Below are 22651 nucleotides of genomic sequence, written 5' to 3' on the forward strand. Positions count from 1 at the left end.
CTGTGTGTGTGTTCTCGTCAGTCGCTGGCGCGCCGCGCACGGCCAGACTTTTGTGCGCGCGCAGCCCGCGACAGGTCTGGAAGTAGAAGGAGGAAAACGCTGCTGGAGCGGGGAATGATGGCGGTGAGCAAGAAGAGGGGACAAGTTTGAGACTGCGAAAGTGGGACGTTGTGGGCGATCTTTCGGCGCCTAACACGATGAAGCAAGTAGGAGGTGAGAGCCATTACAAAGTTCTTTACCTTTGTGCGGTGTTGTGTGTTGTACTTGTGTTAACATTCTCAACGGCTCGTACTTGAAATGCCACAATGAATTGTTCAGACCGAGACTCAAACGATCGGGCTGCATTGAACTGTTGGCCCACACAGAGTTTAACTTTGTCTCGGCTTTTTATATGTGGTGCGACGTAACCAGCAACACTAATATTGTTTAACCAGTTTAACTAAGTGCAGTAAAGGTTTATAGCCAGTTAAAGTTACTTTCAGTGTTAAGTTTTGGTTTAGCTAAGGCCAGAAGTCAGATAACCATCGAAATGCATACAAACGGTTGTACACGCGAACTAACGTTAACGTTGCAAGTTACAGTTAACGTTAACCTAACGTTACATTATGTTTTCATTTGAATTTTGAAAGAGATAATAATTTATTACCCAGTTATAAACGACTACCTTGTAGGAGTAGTGAGGTAATGGTGTCCGGTCTCTGTATTCACAGATTTTACTGTTTGTTTCTCTGTACAGATCACTTTGCTGTGACTGTTAAGTTGTGACTAGAGTGCTCCAGAGAAGATCCGCCGGACCATGCCACCGCTTGCTTAAACTGGAGGGATAGAAGTTCAGCATCAAACAGCGACAGTCTCTCCAAATCGTGTTTTTTAAAAATTGGGCTGCAGTCATTAACAAGCAAAAATGATCAAAGCCGAAAGCAAAGGAGGCGAGAGGACCCTGAGGAGCGCGTCCCCTCACAGAAATGCATACAAGTCTGATTTTCATGCCATTAAATGCTCCTTTGATGGGCCAAAATCTGAGGGTGCTGCCAAATCATATGCAAACGGCTCCAGCGACACCCGGGAGGACTCAAGGGGGAGGCCTTTTGGGACAAGAGTGAACAAGATAAAGAACATATTCCTACAGATGGATGGTCAGCAACAGGAGTGCCAAGAAGCCAAGGTGACTTTGAAGTCTGATGTGTCCCAGGTTTCCCCGCCGAAGCTACAATTTCCAGTCAACTCACACAGAGCTAACTTCAACACTGCCACAAGCCCTGAATCACACAATTTAGATAAAACACCCAAAGGGGAGGATGTTGAGATTGACAAAGTGGCTTTAGCAGAGAAATTTTCTGTGACCAGAAAACTCTTTGAGAGGGGCATCAAAGAGCAGCCTGCAGCTGAAAAGCAGTCTCCAAACAGAGTAGTGAATCGCCTGTCCCTTGGAAGTGCCTCTGATGAGGGGAAAAGCACAAGGAGAGTATCGGGATCCTCCGACACCACTGTCAAATCAGAGCAAACTCCTTCATCAGCAGTTAAATGTCGACCAGATGAGAAGGCTGATGGTGAGAAAAAGCATGTGCCTAAACCGTCACTGAATGCAGGACCCATGTCCAAGAGGTTGGAGAATTACATGGCTGAGAATGACTCAGAAGACAACAACACAGCTGCTGCAAAAGGGGTAACGGTATCTGCTAAACAACACACCACTGAACACTTACAGCCTACCTCTCCAACAAGGGACAGCTCGCACAAACCTACTTCTCCCCTCAAAGAAGCGACTAACTCTTCGCCTGTAGTTAATACCACTAACAAAAATACATCCCAGACGGCGTGTGTTATCAACAAACCACCAACCTCTGGGTCTAATATTGGGCTCAAACCAACAATCCCAGTTACTAATGCAGCTTACAAGTCTGTTTCTCCAACAACTGATACCACTCACAAACCCCTTTCACCAGAGCAAACAGCCCCAATTAGCCACGGCTACAAGCGTTCCTCGTCATCCGGTGATGGATTTAGCAGGACATCTGCCGGTGGGGATGATGGGAAGCCACATAGTCCGCCCCCAAGGGATGTGAAGCAGCCTCTGTCATCAGCTGGTGGCTTTCAGAACACCAACAGGGCCAAATACTCTGAAAAAGCCAAGAGTAATGACAATGTGGTACATAGTCCCACCAGGGACAAGCCACCCAGCCAGACCCCATCACTGGACTCCAGGGGGGTGGGCATGGTACGGGCAGAACTGGTAGTTGTTCAGAATGAATCTTCAGAGAGTGAGGAGAATGAAGATGAGAATGTTGAAGATAATGTATTTAAGGAAGAGAAGGTGCAGAGACTCAAACATCTACCAGCAGAAACACAGAACTGTAACCTGTCTTACCAGGCCTTAGTAAGAGATGTCGCAAAAGAGACACAAAAGTTTGCAGAGACTGTGGGTGAAGGTAGACTCCTTGAGGACGTAGAGCAGTTTGAGTTGAAAGAGGAAAGACGAGAGGACAGAATTGTGAGTCAAGACGCTGATGATAATTGCGAGGAAGATGATGAGGTAGCAGAGGAGGAGACGGAGCCGGAGGAGCAGGTGGGCCAAAGCATCCTGGATCGGGTCTCTCCGGTGGTTTATGGTATTGAGAATGCAGCCTTTGTGGATGACAGGGACGTAGACCAGGTCCTTAGGGAAGAGGAGGAAGAAGAGGAGGAAGACGAGGAGGAGGATCAAATGTACAGGGAGTACGATGACTGTTACGAAGCTCCTGGTCTGTCGGATGAGGAGGAGCCTCCCCTGAAGAGGAAGATCAAGTTCTCCACAGACCCAATTCTGGTAAGTATTTTGTTGTTTGTATCTGAACCACTGTTTCTCACCTGAAGCACCTAAAAACATACTGCACAGCACCGTCATTACAAACCACTGACTCATTGACTCAGCAGTGATGTGTGAGCTGGGTGTTTCCCTGCAGACACAAGACAAATTAGTGGAGGCTGAGAACGAATGTTTTTGTTGGGCATGCTGACATCACAGTGCTGCACCGTATCATCAGAGGAGCTTTGAAACTGTTCAGAACATGTAAACAATAGTTCATCTAATTATAGTTTGATAAACCTCATCTCCTTAATCTTGCAATAAATCAGCAGAGATGGGAGAAGTTTGGGGATGTGAGGCAACAACATTGTTTGTGGTATTTTTAGAAATAGTGTTGACTTTGCATAAAAACATGTGAGAGTGGGGCCACAGCTGAACGCGGGCAGGAGTGAGACAGAAACATGTGAAACTTTAGGCTGTCCAGTAGGAGTAAGAAATGGTGGTCACCCTTGAGTCACTGGACCGGATTGGTATTTTTACTCATTCTGAGTGATTCCTCTGTGTTCCCGAATCATGTGTGTTGCACTCATGAGGGACTTTTCACTTGTGTCCAACATGGATATGAGGAATTCAGGGATTTTATTCATCCAAATGATCTGTTTTACAGACCATGGCGAAATTATCTTATTACTGCTTGGGGAATTCCTGATTTTTATCATCCATTAATTTATATGGATATAAAAGCAGGGGCACAGTCTGTCTTTTTTCCTTTTGAGTGCTGTAAATGTCTCTTCACTGAGAATAGATGTCCTACAGTTGGGGATGTAGAGCAGAGTGATATTGACAAAGTAACTATATTTTGAATGTGACCGATGGTGCTTTTATACGCTATCTAATGCAGCAAAGGGTGTCTCAAATGGCCCGTGGGCAAAAGGTCATCTCACTAATGAATATGATGATTCATTTCACCTTCCTGTAACAGTCCGCTAAGTTCATAGAAATGTATAAAATAATGCAACCATAAAGAGAGGGAAAGATTATATTGCTGTAGATTATCTAGTTTATTATATCCATATTATGTATTTGATTTATCCTCCAGCTTTACAGTTTTGCCGTCCAAACTGATTTTCCAGCTGGTGGAATCTCTTTTGGTTTTGCCACACATCATGCGCTGTAAACATTGCCAGTGGGTATTTTAGGGGTGTTGTTGAGTTGGAGGTAATATCTTCCACTGTGGATATTCCACTATCACCATATCTAATCAACATTTAGCTAAAGCAGGGGAAAACAAATCACTTGAGTGCATTCTACACAGCTGCGAACAGCTCAGTGTTTATCCAGGCCTTAAAATGTGCTGTTATCTCAGGGTGTGGACCCCCCCCCCCCTGTCCCAGTCATCCTGGCAGGGGGTCCTGGGAGAGGGGACCAGAAGCTGACCTGGAATGGAGGGGCCACACACAACAGTGGGCTTCCTCCACCCAAAGTGGAGCTATGACAGAGATAAACACAGCTTTATAGTTCACAACAATATATTAGACTGTGTCTGCTTTCTGCAGAAGCTCACACAGTCTTCTTAACACCCATGAGTGAGAGAGACTTTATGCAAAAGAGAAATAACTGACACAAAGTTCCTACCACACAAATAGTATGTTGTGTGTGTGTGTAGTTTAGTGTGTGCAAAATTGAAATGTGTGAAAAGTTTGAATATACATGCAACATGAATCAAGTATTATGTGTGAGGCTGATGGTCCTGGAGTGAACAAACTCTGCGGTAACCTTTTTACCTCCTTATTCCTGTAACAACCACCCAATCATTGGATTGTTTTCAGCAGTGATGTATGTAACGTGGATGTAAAATTCAGTTCAATTATTGATCAAATTATCATTTTGTGTTACTGCATGAATGGAATATGCCATGCATAGGCTGGAGAAAACAGAGAGATTTTGTCAAAACAGGGATGTGTTGTGATTAAAACCATGGGGTCAAGGTTAGGTGGTATGTGTGTTAGTCAATTAAGTCACACAAATGTCCCTCAGCCAATGTTTCTACCTGTGGTCCGGCTAACAGAAGCCTCCCTGCTAGCGTTGGATCATTCTCCACAGTCTGCTAGTCTGAGCTGGCTTTGTGATTGAGCACACTGGAGTCGTATCTAACCAGGAGAAAGGAAGTGCTTTGTGTTTCTGACTCACAACGGGATTAGCTCCCTACGTAACCTGAGTCCCCTTGACAGAGGAGGTGTCCTGTGTGGAAGAAAGGTTCTCTTTATGAAGGACAGGAGATGTCCAGTTACAGCATGTTTCACCCTTAACAGGGCTGAAAGAGGGCTTCTTAGACAGTCAGGACTACTGCACACTGATTTGCCCTTTCCTTAAAGTAAAGTCTTGTCTCAAATGCTGCTGAAAGTATTTAATGCACCTGTCAGGTAGTTCTATAGTAATGAAAATACTGAAAATATATGAGTTATAAATGAAATAGTACTGCATAGTGTAGTTGAACAGTGCAATTATTTTTATACCCTGTATTTTGTGAGAAGATTCCTCTGCATGTATGTTAAGGCAGAGTCACACTTTAGTAGGACATTGAAATGCTGCATTCCCATTGCTGCTGTGTCAGTATATAAGTTTGCTATGCCCTATGGCTATATGAGCAGCATAAATATTGCACCACTGCTTTAGATTATATCTTTGGTCTTTATCGTGAGAAGGTTGTTTCCTCTGTAACTGCAAATAAAAACCATGCAACATTAGATTTGTGTGTCCAGGCATGTCCTTATCCAGAGAAACTTTTCAACCTCAGATAAGTTTTTTTTTTTTTTTTTAGCAGTTTACAGGTTTAAATCTGCTGGAGTTCATTGACACTCTGGAGTATGGCAAAAAGCCAAGACTTATTGAATGATTAAACCAGCTGTAGGTGTGTTTTATGCTTGGGGACAAAGGCTCATTTTCAGGGTGGTTATGTAGGATCTCTATAGAGGTTGTCATTTTGGTTTTGTGTGACATGTCACTCATGAGAACATTTGAGACAGGGACAAATAAAATAGTTTACTATAACTGAAAAGAAAATGTCTGAAACCAGGATCTGCACCTGCTGCTTTGCCCCTCCCCCACAGAGTCACAGGATGCACCACCAGCAGTTACTGGTCAAGTGATAACATTGTCCCTTCTTGAACACACAGGGTGTGGTGAGGAATTGTACAGTTCATTGGGAACTGTAAGAATCCAGCATTTCTTTCTTTGTTTGCACTGTAGATAATTACACTGTCCACACTTGGCACTATCCAAGCATACACGTCCTCCCATATGCCCCTAGGTGATGTGTTTGTTTAGTATCTGTAGACATTTTACCAGGTGTCAGGTAGGCAGTTTTTACATAGTAATGTGGAAGCAGATATATGTCAAAGCTACCCTGTTCTGTAGACGTCCTGAAAATTCATTCTGCCAAGCCAGTCATGATTTATGTAGGCTGGAAGAGCAGAACCCCCTGCTGTTCAACCTGTATTTCATGTCATCAGTGAAAAGTAAAAGGGGTATACTCCCTGTCTGGACTCAGGCCTGTGTGGCCAACCCATCCCATAGTGTTATGCTTTCCGTTTCCTATCTGAGATGTATCTTCTGCTGGCCAGAGGAATGTGTCTGGCAAGACTCCACCCTCATCCAACCAGCAGAGAGGTCCTCCCCTTGTAGGATTCAAGTTCTCTCCAGCCACCTGGGCTAGTGGGTGACTGACTGACAAGATGGGACGGAATACTAATGCAGACAGCTCAATGCTGTTCGTTAAACAGCTTGGCATGGGATGAGACTTGGGCTGATTGTGATTGCCTTAAAGGGTTTCATTATGTGATTACAGACACATTAGCGGATGCAGTGTGTTTTCACTGAAAGTTAACAGTAATTGTGTGTTAAACTTTTCAGCAGCCCTTGCAGGACAAAAGTAGCTTTTGTGGGCCATTTTTAAACAAACCTGTTCAACCTGTTTATGTTTGCACTCCTTTGGAAATTTGATTCCATTATGGCACTCTGCTCTTCTCAGACTCCACCTCTTCCTGCTGTGGGTCATACATTAACACTTTGAAGTTCAAGGCAGGAAAACATAAACACTGTTGTTTCAGTTAAGGTCAATCACTGTGAACTCTACAAAGTGTTAATAATTCCAAGGGCATGCTTACAGGAAGTTCTAGATATATATTTTGTTCTTTTTCCTGGTGTGTTTACACAGGATCTAAAAACTGGGCCCCATGCCTTCTTTCCTAATTACTCTATGATCTGTGCCAGGCCACCACCCCTGCCCCAGCTCACTCTCACAGCATGTTTTGATTTGTTGTCTTTTTTGTAGGCCCGCTTACAGTACGAGCTCCCCCAATCCAGTGGTCAGCCCTCGTTTTGCACTGGCAAGAGATTTCTCTGGTTTGCTTTTCCTCGCAGCTGCTGACTCATTTCCCACATTGGTATTTTGTTGTGGGGAGGGGAATGAGGGAAAGATGGAAAGGGTTTCAGTTTGGGTGTGGGCATGTGTACATCTGTGCATGTGAGCACACGTAGAGAGAATAGACCACTGCAGCTGTTGAGGATGGATGAAAAGCCCACACATACTGCTGAAGGCTTGAGTTTTGGAAGAAAATTCAAACATGGCATAAGAGTTGTCTGACCCACAGCACAATCCCACTGACCAAAGCAATAATTTAAGAGAAGAAATTGGCATAAAAAAACACATTTAATACCATCCCCTGTACAAACTTGTAGAGAAATTGTTGGTTCTTCTTTGGTCTCTCATACTTGTTGGAGTCAGTCTGCCTGATCAACAGTTGTGTGTTTTGGTTTTAGCCAATTGCTGGACACTGCATTTGCTGAACAATAAAGGAAAATTGGTTTTTAGTCTGATAGCTGGAGACAGTAAGAAGTGTTTAAGGTTCTTTTTGTGAGGAAGAGGCTAATGAATAGATTGATTTCTGTCTTTCTTGTAAAGAAGACAGTGGTTGAGCGATTAGGTTTCAGCAAAGAGCAGAACATTGTTTGAAAAAGGCCTGGGAGTCTATGGCAACAGAAAAGTCAGACATTGGAGTTGAGGGGGAGGTACGGTGGAGAAGCCAAGCTGCACTGCTGCTGCTCAGCTAAAGCTGGGGCTCAGGATGCAGTGGTGCTCCCTATTTCTATTAGCCTACATTTTCAACCCTTAATTACTTAAGTCTCCAAAGTCTAAACTAAAAAGCATCTTTCATCCTTAATGAATTTTCTGTCTGCTCTAGTTCTGTGAATCCAATTTTAACTGCCTAAATTAGAAGTTGATAAGCTTTGTCAGTGCTATTTATAGAAGCACTTTCAAGCTTGTTGTTCAGAGACATTGCAGAATTGACTTAAAGATACAAGCAGGACAAAAATGTCTATAGTGGTTTGTTAGTTATTTGGGAGTTATAATCTTACCTTGCCTTTGTGTGAGAAAGTTAACACCTGTCTAACAATGGAAAAATACATGATATATGGGTCATAGAGAATAAACCTATGGCAAAAAAGCTTGTTCACATGTAAAAGGAAGGAGGAGGATCTGGAGGGTGGAGAACTCATTTAGGTTGATAGTGGTTCGAGGCCCCATGAACAGCGTTCCTGCCTGTACCACAGAACTGCAGCAGTGTACATAATCTGCCAGTTCCTAATCTTCTTTTTACTTGATTTGGGAGGCAGCGTGAGAGGAGTACCTGCAAGTGTACCAAAGATAACACCGTATGATTCCACTTGGATAAATGTGTGTGAAAATCACCAGGATGTTGTAAAACAGAAATAGGTATCGTAATTCACTTTGACAAATTGACCGTACAGTTTAGAGAGGTATTCTGGAAATTTACTATCTGCACTGTTTTGGGTGGCATCCAAAGGCTACATATTGTGGAGACAGGAAGACAGAGGGAGAAGGAGATTGTTTGTGGTTAATTCCTCATGTCTTGACACGCTGCAGGATCTAGACGTCAGACTTTGTGGCCCAGAGCAAAAATGTTTGCTTGATTACATCATACATCCTCGTGCCAAATGTCTCAATCATTTCAATAATCTAATAATTTTACTTCTTTTTGTTTTGTAAAGGTTAATCTCCTCTTGTTTTTATGTTAACCACACTCTTGATTCCCATTTTCTGTGAGTCTGTATACAGTTGTCCTCGTGGCCCTTTGCTACAGTTTATTGGGTTCTAATAACATGCTGGTGCTTAGTGAGTCATTTGTTTGCGCAGATTCGTCACTCACAATGTATAAAATGGATTCAGAGAGATTTGAGGTTGTAATCAGAGAAATATAGTGGAGCAAATATCATATTGCGTTTATACACATATGCATTTTGTGATTAAGTTAAATTCCGGCATATTCTCAAAAAACAATCTTAAAAACTTCTCCTATAATTCCCCCAGAAAGTCATTATATTTTTACCAAAATATGGCTAAAATAGACTCCTTCTGTCTCACATTTCACCTTGTTGAACTTGGTTTGTGCATGTTACAGCCTGGTTCCTGCTCTGTAGTAGCTCACTAACTTGACTTAAATTACTTCATCCCTAGGGAGCAATACATTTGAAACAAATAAAAGGGAAACCTGATCTATTGTTTCTAGAGAAACATTTAAGAAGAGATTTAAATAGGCTAAAGATGAGTGCACACAGTACTCGAGGCACCTAGGTAGGGTTTGGGAAGTTTTGTTATAAAAAAAAAAGATTCAGTGCAATAGAATGAAGCTCAGCAAAAGTTCAATAGGAAGACTTCTTTATTCATATTCTACCTGTAGCTCATACTGTACTTAATACTTACTTTCTGCTATTTAAATTCCAAGAGCAAGCTCTTTTGTATTACTCCATTCCATCGGTAAGTCTATTATTCAGTCAGCTACAACTTTTCACACTGATGCCAACATCCTGTCATGACTCCATCCAGATTAAGACCACTAATGACCAAGCAGGGGGTTTATGTTACTGATCCACAATCAGGCATTAGGCATTTAAATCAACAATGCTTTATATCTGTAGCAATTCTGTTAATAACCCAATAATTTCTTCCCAAGATTCCTTGTATTTTTGGGATTGGTCCCATGGTCTGTTTGTTTTACTCAGACCTCTACATCAGTGATTATGCAGACTTTAGAGGACCTTGTAAGACTCTGCTGGCTTGAAGCCCTGCCTGATAACTTGGTCTTAAAACACAATGAACTGTGTAATCCTGCTACATTGTAGCAACTGAGTCACAACAGTCGGTCATCTCCAGTCCATTTTCTGCTTAATATTGTAGTGCTCACTTAAGCTTGGCCTTGGGAGTGTTCAGAGTGGATTGCATTTCTACTTGATGGTGTCAGTGGTGCACAAGGTGAAAAGCACTGAATGTGGCTGTATGTAATAACCCTTATCACTGACTGAAGGTTAAGGGATTAAATTTTTCTTGGTATTGCTCTAGGTTACCAAAAACTGAAAAAGCCCTGTATCTATGAATTTTACTTATGATTTTTCAGAGATTAAGAAATTGGTTAACTTACATCTTTGCTGCAGCACTGGAGGTAAGTGAAGCCTTGAAAGTTAATGCAAACAATTCCTACATGTGCCCTAACTTTTACTGATTACTTACAAACCTGTCTACACAAAAGCAGTCTAGAGCTGCTATACTGCAGGGTGTTACTACACCCTGTGATCCATTATTTGGGCAATACTGTGCTACAGGAAGTAGTAGTATGTTGAGAAAAAAGCAAGTAACAAAGGAAGACCGACTGGTTGGTCAGAGGTTAAATCTACAGTAAGATAATGATCCAAAATATCAGAAGAACAGAACTAGACAGTGGCATCAAAAGGTGACAGACCAACTCAGTCCCCAGACTTAAACCCCATCAAGCTGATGTGGGATGAAATGGACAGAGTGTGAAAGCAAAGCAACCTACAAGCGCAACAAATTTGTTTGAACCGTGTTGGAACAAACTTTCCAAACAACATTTCATTTCCATTGTAGAGAGAATGTCAGGAGTTTGTTTGGCACCTGAATGAGTAAAAAATTTAGAGTTAAAGATTCCATGATTCCTTTTTTAAAGATGGAGGTGTTCTAAAACTTTTGACTGGTAGTGTACATCCACAGCTTAGCTCTCCCCAGCTGTGCCCTACTTTCCACGCTGCACATGTTCTGTCGTACTGCGTGTGTGTGCTTCATAATTCCAACCAGAAAACAGTCTCTGGGACACATCCAGTATGCTGTGAGGCCTGCCTGCAAAGTTCTCAGCTTTGTAAAAACTGATGCAAGTCCTGTAGAGTATGTCTCAGAAATGCATCTTCTGCTTCATTGTCACTGACATCTAATTTACACATGTTGAAAAATATGATTGAGTTAAATACAGTCTGTACAGTTAAATACAGCTTCATAATGTCTGTAAGACACTCCTCTGGAAATGAGAGCATTTGATAAGTAAAGGAGCCCACTTCAGTGTTAGTGGTTCAAATCATCAACTGAGGGCTATGCTGTCCTTAAACTGCCGTTAAAGTCTGCTTCAGCAGTGCACTGACGCCTTAATTTCCCTGGTAAAGGTCCAAAGTATGAGTGTAATTCTCCCTCGCCATGCAGTGTCTGCCAAATGAAGAATGTGTCCTTCAGTTCAGTTTGCCTAGATAAATAAGAATAACTCAAAAGAGAAAATAATATGCCTGTGTCTGATAAATAAATCTGTCTGATGCTTAACTGCTTTCTAAGGACATAGAAGGTGGTGTATTGAAGACATGCACTTGATATTTTGATGAATACAGGTCTTCAGTACCTTCTCCAATGAGGAATATGATCGGCGAAACGATGATGTGGACCCAGTCGCAGCGTCTGCAGAGTATGAACTGGAGAAAAGAGTGGAGAAGATGGATGTTTTCCCTGTGGAGATTGAGAAAGGTGAGTGTCATAAGCAACCAGTGAAGAACATTTCATAAGGGGGAGACATGTTTTCACCAAGGTGGACATAACACACTGCCCAACAAAGGCAACAGTAGTGTATTTTAACAATTTAGAGTTGTTACTTTGGTTTAAATTTGGTATCATTAATATTTCTGTCGATTGTTGCTATGATGTCGTCTAGGTGTGAAATTTAACCTAATTGTATGAAGTTTTTTTCTGCCCCTTTGAATCTTCATTCTTTGCATTCAGGAGATAACGGGCTGGGTATCAGTATCATAGGAATGGGAGTGGGAGCTGACCAGGGTCTGGAAAAGCTTGGCATTTTCGTCAAAACCATAACAGAGCAAGGAGCAGCTGAGAGAGATGGACGGTGAGTTAAAGTGCTAGATCCCCTTTTTGCACAACCCCACACTTAAGTCTCATTACAAGTGTCAAACCAGTAATTTTTTGTATAGAACCAGTCACATGGGACAAACTCACTGTACACTGAACCACAGCCATTTTTTATGTCACACTCTAGGAATTCCTCCTCCCCCTGACAAGACGCAAACAGTCAGGATTTATTTATAACCTCACGAGGAAGCAAAAGAAAATAGTCTCACTACTTCTGTTTCCCAGACACCCCAGCTGCATTGAGGCTGCTGTGTTTTTTGTTTTTTGTTTTTTTTTTATCTTTCCTACCACGCTGAAGATGGTGTATAACTCTTGGACTGAAATGCTTTGAAAACCTCTTTTTGTAATCACTATCTTTCTGTCTTTCTAGCATACAGGTGAATGACCAGATAGTGGAGGTGGATGGTATCAGCCTAGTGGGCGTCACACAACTGTTTGCTGCTACAGTCCTGAAGAACACCAAAGGCACAGTGAGGTCAGCTCAAAGCCCATCTCCTCCTTCACCTAGAAATAACCTGATTAAAAAGATCCCCCTGTTAACAAGAATGAGCCTCTGTTATCTCACAGTGATTAAAAATAACTGGTGAATGGCAGAGGCCATGAGTGGTTAGTGTTTTTTCCTTTCAAGTGAAAGAGAAGCGAAAACAGCACTAAGTATCGCAGCATGTTAATGATTTATCATAGGGAAATGAAAAAAAGCACACATAACAGGGTTGGGCCTAAACTGCATCCCAACATTTGCATTCCCCTGAAACCCATGAGTAAGGCATGACAGAAACTGAAATGTGGTATTTCCAGGTAACATAAAATATTCCATTAAATTGGGAACTAAGACGTTGTGTTGTGTTTTTTTTTTTTTTTTTTTTTTTAAGGTTCCTGATTGGACGAGAGAAGCCAGGGACACAAAGCGAGGTAGCACGCCTCATAAGTGAGACACTGGAGCAGGAGAAAAACCAGCAGCAGCAGCAACAACACCTGGATGATCCCTATGAACACTCAACAGAGGAGGTGAGTTAACTGAACAGTTGCTGCTCAGCCTTATGCCATGAACATGTTACATGTGAAGTGATGGTAAAGATTCCCATGTTAACAACTTGTGAGAGTTCACTTCATCAGGACAGATGTATGATTACAGAGCTGGTTATATGACTATTAAAACAGTGTGATGACAATATAACACCACATCTGTTAAATTTTGGTTAAATTAAATTGAACCAACAGCCACGTCCTTATGTTTAAATTGAACATGAGTTTCCCACTTCTAATTACTACTTTGATGCTGACCTGAACGTTATTTACAATGACTTTGGCAGTAGCCCTTTTTGCAGCGCCCAGTCCAATCCCACCTAACTCAATCAGGAAATGAGCAGCTGGCTGTGAGTAAGTTGTGTGTCACCACTCTGCCCTGTTGAAAGGTGTTCACTCCACCTCTGCCTGTCTGCTAGAGTTGTGAAATGTTTGCTTTCACAAGTTCAAGTAGCCACAAGCTCCCTTCTTTACGATGGAGGGATTGAGCAGAGAATATATCCCAGATTGACTGGAGCAAACAAAGACAAAAAGGGAATGTTCTGTAACTTAGAGTGAGGAAGTAGACACAGCTTCTACTGGCTCTGTGGTTATGCAAAATTTGTGTATACTGTATGTTTGTAGGTGTGTTTATAGTCTCAGTATCCACTGAGAACATTCATGTTAATGTGTCAATGCTGCTGACGTGGTGCAGATATGTGTTGCCTAATTCCTGCAGTGCCTCACTGTGAGCCGGCCCACTGTTTGGTTATGATGTATTGATTAAAATGTTCCCTTCAGACTGTGGTGAACTGTGCCACTGGGAGTGTTGTTGACACATGCTCAGCATGCTCCTGGGCATGAGGGGTGTGTTGATGTATGGCAGTATGTGATGCCATGTGTGATATCATATTTCAGGAGGAGCGCTACGAGGAGGAGGACGGAGTGGATGAGAGGATTCTGGGCTCCAATTTCTCTCCAGGGCGGAACGTAGAGGTGTTTGAGCTGCCTGATTCAGAGGCTTTGTTTATGCCTACCAACATGGACAGCTCTCAGATGGCCTTCAAGTTCAAAGAGGTATCACCCACATCATGACTTAACTGTCTTACATGATTAAAATGAAAATCAAAGTTTCAGTATTCTGTTTAGACAACCAAAGATTCAATAACCTACAGTAATGGGTGTAACTACATTTTTTGATTTTTCTTTGTTTTTTTCCCATAGCTGCAGCTCAAGCACAGCATTGCAGCAGCTGAAATAAATCAACTAAAGGAAAAGGTATGATGGAACTTAAATCAACATTTTCTTTTTTGTTATTGTTTTTAAGATATTAATATAATAGAACTAAATACACCAGTCAGTGGAGTTTTTTGGATAACAATGGTTTTTTAGCAGCATCCTCCTGAACTTTTAACTCTTATGACTGACTGATGATAATGCCACTGGTGATACATACTACAAATTAATTATATTATGGTAGCCTCCTGGCAGGCTGCACACTTAAATTTAACAGGAAGATCACAGCATTATCTCTAAAACTGAAAATGGGGTAACACTCAACAAGCAGACAAAATGTGCTACCTAGTTCTTCTAAATGATCATTTAATACATTAAGTAGCACACAGACTGTCTTAGGCCAGTGTCCCACCTGCTAAACAATTTCACTTTAACATGCTCCCAAAGTTACCATGTCACCATCTCTGCACAGCTAAGGGCATCAGAGGAGGACAAATCGTTGTGGGAAGCCAGGGAGTCTGCACTGGAGCAAAAGATCGAGGATAGCAGTGACAAAATCCTGAAGCTGGAGAGTTACTGGCTGGAAGCCCAGGCTCTGTGTAAGACTGTGAATGAACAATTAGCTGAGACTCAGGCCCAGTATGAGACCCTGGACAAGAAGTACAACAAGGCCAAGAAACTGCTCAAGGACTACCAGCAGAAGTGAGTTTGTTGTTAGTTACTGGGGGAAAATACTTTTACTACCTGCATAGCTTGACACTGTTTGTTGAATGGGGGTTTTGTGAACCTTTAATTCAGAGGAATCATGCCAGGGATATTGAGATACAGGGTTGTATAGTATCTGTCTTGCTAATATGCAACTTAAAGAAATCCCATGGCAGCAGTTACTTTATAGAATAATTTGGGTCTATGAGAATCTTGGGGAATAAGTGAAAAAATATATTTAGTTCTGTCTGTCTTGACTCATAGCCAGTATGCAGTATTTTTCCAATTATACTCAGTTTTTGCACTGTCTCCTAACAGCACAAGTGATTTAACCATGGCTAAACTCTGATTTTATATCAGATGGTTTAGTAAGGAGAACATTTGCCGGTGGACTTGAGTGGTTTGGTGAAAATCACATAAAATAGAACATGTTTACATGCTGAAGGACTGATGGGAAACCACATTTCCTTCTTTCCTCCCCAGAGAGATAGACTTTGTGAAGAAAGAGGAGGAGCTGAGAAAAAATTTAGATGAAAAAGACAAGTGGTACAAGGAGCAGCTGGAGAGTCTACAGAACAGGGTAAGACCCAACTCAGAAAAAAATGCTCATACTCCACAGCAGATTTACTAGAGACGCTGTAATGAGTCATGGGTGTTGTTTGTTTGTCCACAGATAGCTGTCCTGGAGTCCAGAGAGGCCTCATGTGCAGAGCATCAGAACAGTCAGGACTCTGCTGCAGAGGAGAGACTAAGCAGCCAAGGCTCAGTCACCAACACACAGTCTGTTGACTCATTGCTAGGTACAAAGGCTTATTTGATTTAAATTAAATTTAAAAAGGAAGTATGCACATCACATTTTCATTATGCAATCTGTAAAACATCGACAAACACAAATTATAAACTCCAGTGATCCCTGGTAAATAATTAAAACTGTGATGCAGTGTCTTATGATTTACCTGGTATGAATTTGTTTTTGTTCTCTACTGTAGAACAAGACTGGAGTGAGTTGGTCCCTGAGACTGAGCGCTTGGACACCAGTGCACACAAAGCGAAAGGCTTGCTGGCTCAGAAAGCCAAACGTCAGCCTCCGTCTCGAAGCAAACTGAAGGAGAGCCTCACGGTGGCTTCAAGTCACTCTCAGGTCAGCAGGAACAGCTGTTAATCTGCTGTGAATCAAAGACCCATGTTGTAAGACACCTTCACACTCAAAACTAATGGGGACAAACACAGCCTGTGCTTTGTAGGTGAATGTAAATAAGCTGACCAATCATAATAAACATTTTTTTAAATTGTATGTAGTGATGGTAGCCGTAAATTTTACTGCCACTTTTTCTGTGGCTAATCTGCCTTCTTGCAAACAAAAGTAATAAATATCTCTAATCTGCCGGGAGACAAAGTTAGTAGGTGTGATCCACTGTTTTCCTGTTGAGGCAGCACTTTTTCCTAAAAAGCAGAATTGTGCATACATGACTCAGCCAATCAGAACTGAGCAGTGGGGCGTTCTCTTATATAAATAGGCTTATATCCTTTCTTCCTTGCCTTGTCCCTGTAAATAATTTGCTTTGGGTCCACAGGAAACTGAAGAAGAGGACGAGCAGGAGGAGCAGGAATCTCCCAGGAGGAGGAGGTCCATTCAGGAGAGCCTGTCCCTCCCAGTGCCTGTCTGCTATCCTGGGAGTGGACAGAAAGATAATCCAGGCGAGGCCAGAGATGGATCCAGGACTAAGGTGGATCTCTCCAGCAGCCCGTCTTTGTCACTGTCACAGGGTGACAGTGTTGAAAGCAGCGGAAGTCCTTCTTTGTCTCCTCCAAAAGACACCTCCTCACCACATTCCCCCACTGGATTCATGCGCAATGTCAAGAAGAGAGAGTCCAAAGGCAAAGGCAAGGAGCTCAAAGGTATGCAAGACCTAAATGTGATGACTGCAAAAACAAGGCTTTTTCTATTGCTACTGAGCCTGATAATTGTGTTTTCATTCCAGAGGAGTTAAATGAGCCTTCACCAGCAGGAAAACCTAAAAGACGATTTCCAGACTTTGGGTAGGTTTCCACAGAAATCACTATTATTTGTTTCCAAGTTCCCACCATTTTGTACTAACTGAATAAATGTTACTGATGATCAAAACAGTGGCCTCCGGAAGTCAGGTGGCAAAGGAAAAAAACACGACAAGGAGGCAATGAGAGCATCTTTGGACAGCAGGTACTGTATTAGTAGTCTGTGTAAAAAAAAAAAAAAAAAAAAAAAAATTATTCAACTTTTTAAAATCACATTTGTTGGGGTTGTACATTGCTGCATTCACTATAGTGCTATAAATAGGATCATAAGGCTCATGTAAAGATCTTAACTCCACAAAGACCAAAACAACAGTATTTGCAGTATTCCTGTTATTCTGTGGATGAATATTGAGGTACACAGGACCAGTTTCCTACATTCTTATTGCCAAAGCTTAATGAATAGTTTTAGTTTTTTCCTCTTGTATCTGATATTTATACAACATGTGTTAAATTAAGCCCTCACATAACCACTGTTTGCTTTAATTCCCAGGGGGTCAGCAGAGTTACTGGAGGAGTCTGGAGGGAACCTGTCTCCTGCAGATTCGATGACCTCCATCCCTACCTGTATGCCCTTCACCTGGTTTGGAGACAAGGAGAGGGACAGGGACAGAGACAGGGAGCCCTCCTCTTCTAGCAGCAGCCTGCCATACGCTGCAACTGAGACCAGCAGTGAGCAAAGCCACGAGCGTAAGAATAAGGTATGAAACTTTCTCAAACTTAACTGGGAAAATAAATACAGGATATAGAGTATAAGATAATAGCTACACAGTATTTTATACTACAAAGTGTGATGGAGATTTAACATCAGTATGGTCACAAACCTCTCAGTCATCCAGCTCTCGCTAATGATGACTTGGCCAGCTGTTAGACAGCTATTGTCTATCCTCAGTCATCACAGTATATTTTTGGCGTCACTGAAAGGGTAAAACTAGTAGACACATAATGGGAGGCTGTGTACAGACATGTGCCGTCACTTTCCGGTTCTCCAAATAAGCTGCACCATGCAGAGGCTAGGATAACTGGATCCATATGTTAACCATCATAGAGAGCTAGCGGGGAAGGATTTGGTGGCTTTTCAACAAGTTTGCAAATAGTGACACATCAAACACATCCAGTGAAACGCCTGGCTAACTGTCATACAGGCTGTGGGTTGGCCCAATGTTCCCACGATTCTGTTTAATGAGTTCAAGACGAGCTGAACCATACAGAGATTATTACTGAGAAAAAGGTTCTGGTTCTTTCGCTGTGCACATTACAGCAGTTTTTGTCAGTGCTTTGCTGCCTGGACATTTATCTCACTGAACCATGTTTCCTTCAAACAGACAAATCTCTCCTGGTCCTCTTTATTCAGTCGCTCATTAGATTTGGTACAGTATACACACTTTTGTTTCACCTCTGATTTTAGATGACACATTAGAGCATTACTAACAAATGCAGCTCTGCGATTTGTAATTTCTCACCGCAACGCATCTTAAGAATAATTCACTGTTTCTTTTGTAGTGGGTATGTGGTAGTGTTATAGGAAACTAATGTTATTTAATTTTCCTTTTGTTCACTTTCAGAAAGTCTCGTGGCTTGTACTAGAGGAAACAGATGGAGCCAAAAATAGTTTCTAGTGCTTGTTGCACCAGCTAATCGAAGTTTGATCAGACATTTGTGTGTCCACATTAATGCTACATTGTAACTAACTTGAATTGTGCAGCCTGTTTTTAAGGTGTAGTTCTCACACTGTGTTGAAATTGCACATAACTGGTGCAACAGCCTGCAGGTTTGGAAATTTAATCCTTATTTGTGTCCGAAAAACAAGCCACAGTTGAACTTTTAGACTGCCTTTCATGTAAAACATCTCAGCCGATCAACCAATTACTAGACAAAATTGAAAACATTACCCCATACCTGATATTTGTATGTTTGTGTTCTTTTACTAGAAGTAGTGTTAGTTGTTGTAGTTTAGTTGTTAATGTAGTTGGTGGTGGATTGGTTCAAGCTTTAATCACCCTGAATGTTGTGCTAGATACTTGAACTTCTCCCTTCCTTCCACATATTGAAGATCACAGTCACACATTGCTCTAAATCAATGACCTGGATTACTGCCACTGTAATCAGTTTTAATCATTTATCATCATAATGAAACAGCACTGCTCTCACCCCCTCCGCTCCTCACACCTGTAGCATTATATTTGTCTGCCTCGTAGTGAAGAATTGTTGTTTGGTCATGTGTTAATTTAGTAAATGCGTTCCTTGTTTCCACTTGTTCCAGAGTTTTTCAGTCATAGATGATTCTAACGCTGCCAGTCCCAGTTCAGACATCTCTGGGTTAGTTGCTGAACCCAATCTGTCTGGGCGCTCACACACTTTAATCTTCTCTTCCAGTGAGGTGAGTGCTCTCCTTGTTGCACAGTCACAAAAGCTGTGTGGGACGCCTTGATGCAGCTGAAAGGGGACATTCTCAAGCATGCTCTTTGAGCCCCCCACCCCACCCCTTTTATAGCTGAGATTAAATGATGAATGGAGAGGGAGTAGAAGAGAACTGCATGTGTGTGCGTGTGTGTGTGTGTTTTAAAGCTATTTTGTTTTGCGTTACAACAAGTCTTGTGGCTTAGCTTTTCTTAAGTCAGCTGTGATGTTAATAGTTGGTACATTTGCCTCTGTTAAAACTGTCAACCAGTGCTTCATGTTCTTTACAAGCTTTGGCAGACCACAGAACAATGTTGACTGCCCTGCTGCCTGCTGCGTGGTGTTTCACCATCTGTTTTGTTTTTTTCAATATGTATATTTTAGTCATTTCAAGTTTCTCAGTGTCTCACACATGAAGACACAGAGCGACATGCATCTGAGAATGTTGACATTTTGCCGTCATTGCACGCTTGTTTTCTCAGCGCTGGCTTGGGGAAGTATTTGTACTCTGCACAGTTTTGCTCATCAGCAGAACTTGGACTACTTGTTCTCTTTGTTGTATACTCTGTGTAGTTGGCTTAACTTTCTTTTATCCCCTTCATCCCCTTTTCAGCAGGTTCCACACCTGTAGAAAGAGTACATTTATTCAAATGAAATAAAAAGTGATTATTTTATTAATTTATTATTAAGGGACTTTATTTTGTCCCATCACTGTGCATTAACACTGACCCAAACATGTCAAAAGATCCATGGCATCAAATGGCTGCATTTTATTTACAAGCATCGACTATATCTTTGGATCAGCTCCTTATAATGTATTTTTCCATGCACTAGACATGAATAATAATGTTTTTCGTTTAGAGTAAAACAACATATGATACAAGAAGTTGGATACTAAATGCCACAAGGTGGTTGAACCCACCCAGACTTAACTCAGACTCCTGCACAGAAAAAAGCATCTGGGAAAAAAAGCCAAGTGTGATTATTTTTCTAATATCTGTTTGTATTATCTGTGTCCTCTGTAGACTCTGGATGATGAACCAGTAGCTACAGGAAAAGAGTATCAGTGGCAGAACCGGCCTGTCTCTGAATGGACCAATCAGCAGGTGTGTCACTGGTTGATGGGCATGAACATGGACCAGTACACACCTGAATTCACAACAAAGGGAGTGGATGGCCAGCAGCTGTTGCACTTGGACAGTGACAAACTGAAGGTAAAAACAATATATACAAATATCACTGTAATGATGATTGACTAATTGTATAATGATGAGGCTTTACCACACACAAGGTCTCTCACTGCCTCTTCAGCCTTTGACTGCCACCTTGTGGCCAGACGCTTTTAGGATGGAGATAACTGTAAAAGAACTCCACACTATTGCTGATCTTTATTCATAGATTTACATTAAAGCAGTTTTTGTAATCATGATAAAATGATAATGTTAAATATTTCATTCTTATATCAAAAATTTTCCAGAAGTAAACATAATTATAGTAATGGTTTATGAAGTTTTCTAGTTACACCCCAATCCAAAGGATTTATCTGTCAACTATATTTATATTTATCACTGAATCGTTCACACCTATTTTTCAAGCAAAATTATATCAGTACCAGCCTCTAAATTGTAAAAATTCCCCACTTTAGTTTTCTTCATTGGTTTTGGTTAAATTGGTTTTGTTGTTTGGACAAAGTGAGGATGTCATCAGGCTCTGGGAGCTTGTGATTTGTGGGTATTTTTCACTATTTTCCAACAGTGAGGACCAAATGAACACATAGTGATGATTCATACTGCAGATTAATCCGTGATTACGAACATTAGTTGCAGCCCTACTTTGAAGAAATATGATTGCATAATTCTGTCTGAAACCTGTGCACTTTTCACCTCAGGCACTTGGTGTGTCGAGTCAGAGCGACCGTTCGACTATCAAGAAGAAGCTGAAGGACATGCGCAAGGCCCAGGAGAAGCTGGAGAAACAAAGAGAGAAAAGAGAGAAGGAGGTGCGACGCAGTGGGAAGCTGCCAGTCACTACCGACTCTGTCTGCTGAGGTAGCAGCTCTGTGCTTTCAATTCATGTAGCATAAAGTTCATCACCATGCAGAACTCTGAGAAACCCCTTTTTTATGCTGATAGTGCCATGCTCTTCATGTTACATGGTGTTAATGCCAACATTGAGAGAACGTGTCTGTGCCAGGAGCGTACCTTCACTGACTGAGGTACCAGGTTCTTTTCAGTTTACCCACAAACATTTTAACAAATTCAGTTTGGACCATTTTAACTGAACTATGGGGAATGTCAAAAAAAAGAAAACCACAAGGGTCAGGAATGTGACCAAAAAGGTATCCTAACATTTTTACCACTAAAAAGCTAGAGGCTGTAATTATAAAAAGTCTGTTTTCAGATATAATGTAGTTGTTGCAAATCATGCACACATTTACCTAAGTCAAATGTATACTGCTTTTTCAGCATTTTATATTTTTGCTAGTATAACTTGCCTGTTTCCATGTACAACCTTTTTGCAGAAACAATTATTGTACAGTTCAGATAAACGCACTATATTTGTCTTTTAAGCTTCAATGGGCGACAAGGTTTTAAATGTATAAATAAGTTTTATACATGTGCCTATTAACTGCATATCTTTTTTTTCTTTTTTTTTTTTTTTACTTAAATACCATTGTTCATTTTATACTATCTAAATTTTTCTACTAAGTAGAATAGCTAGGCCATCATTTTTGCTGAATGGAAAGCAACAAACAAATCAAGTAGGGGATGAGGTGAATGATGCTTCTGCTGTCTCTGACACTGACTGTGTGTGGCTGAGATGGTACCATGATGCTCCCTGTAAATACACACAGCATGCAGGTCTGCTACACGTACACCTCACTGGTCCTTTAGACGGTAAGACGACAAGGACTTGTGTGAGTCAGGAGCATAGCGTCATGTATGAATGTGAGGCTGAACGATGAGTGTTGACAGCCAAACCGAAGTGCTTCCTTTCTTCCTCTTAAACATCACTCCATGTTCTGTACAGAATACGACATGTTGGACTGCAAGAAGATTTATGTTCTGAATTTATCTTCTGAATCGGAGAAATATTTCTTGGTACAAACAGCATCAATAAACTTATTTTCACTTTACGTGATGTGTTTGTTTTGTCATTCTCAGCTCTGTATCATTCAGGATACAAAAAAACAA

At 41.4% G+C, this 22651-nt stretch overlaps 1 protein-coding gene across 3 annotated transcripts; it reads left to right on the top strand.

Moving 5' to 3' along the window:
* The first annotated feature begins 43 nt into the window (after nt 1-43).
* ppp1r9ala (protein phosphatase 1 regulatory subunit 9A-like A) lies at nt 44-22593 on the top strand. Of its 3 annotated transcripts, XM_018684798.2 has the most exons (20): nt 44-213; nt 737-2806; nt 11531-11663; nt 11916-12036; nt 12430-12534; nt 12932-13067; nt 13983-14141; nt 14289-14342; nt 14773-15002; nt 15489-15585; nt 15679-15805; nt 15995-16146; nt 16580-16904; nt 16988-17045; nt 17134-17205; nt 17551-17758; nt 18383-18427; nt 19321-19437; nt 20483-20671; nt 21346-22593. In XM_018684798.2, the coding sequence occupies exons 2-20, from the start codon at nt 905-907 to the stop codon at nt 21502-21504; spliced, it is 4389 nt and encodes a 1462-aa protein (XP_018540314.1). In that variant the 5' UTR covers nt 44-213; nt 737-904; the 3' UTR covers nt 21505-22593. The 3 variants fall into 3 exon arrangements, with proteins under 3 accessions (XP_018540314.1, XP_018540316.1, XP_018540317.1); XM_018684800.2 differs by lacking the exon at nt 18383-18427; XM_018684801.2 differs by lacking the exons at nt 18383-18427; nt 19321-19437.
* Nucleotides 22594-22651: the final 58 nt, after the last annotated feature.

Source organism: Lates calcarifer, linkage group LG1 (genome assembly GCF_001640805.2).
Source record: "Lates calcarifer isolate ASB-BC8 linkage group LG1, TLL_Latcal_v3, whole genome shotgun sequence".
Taxonomy (NCBI): domain Eukaryota; kingdom Metazoa; phylum Chordata; class Actinopteri; family Centropomidae; genus Lates; species Lates calcarifer.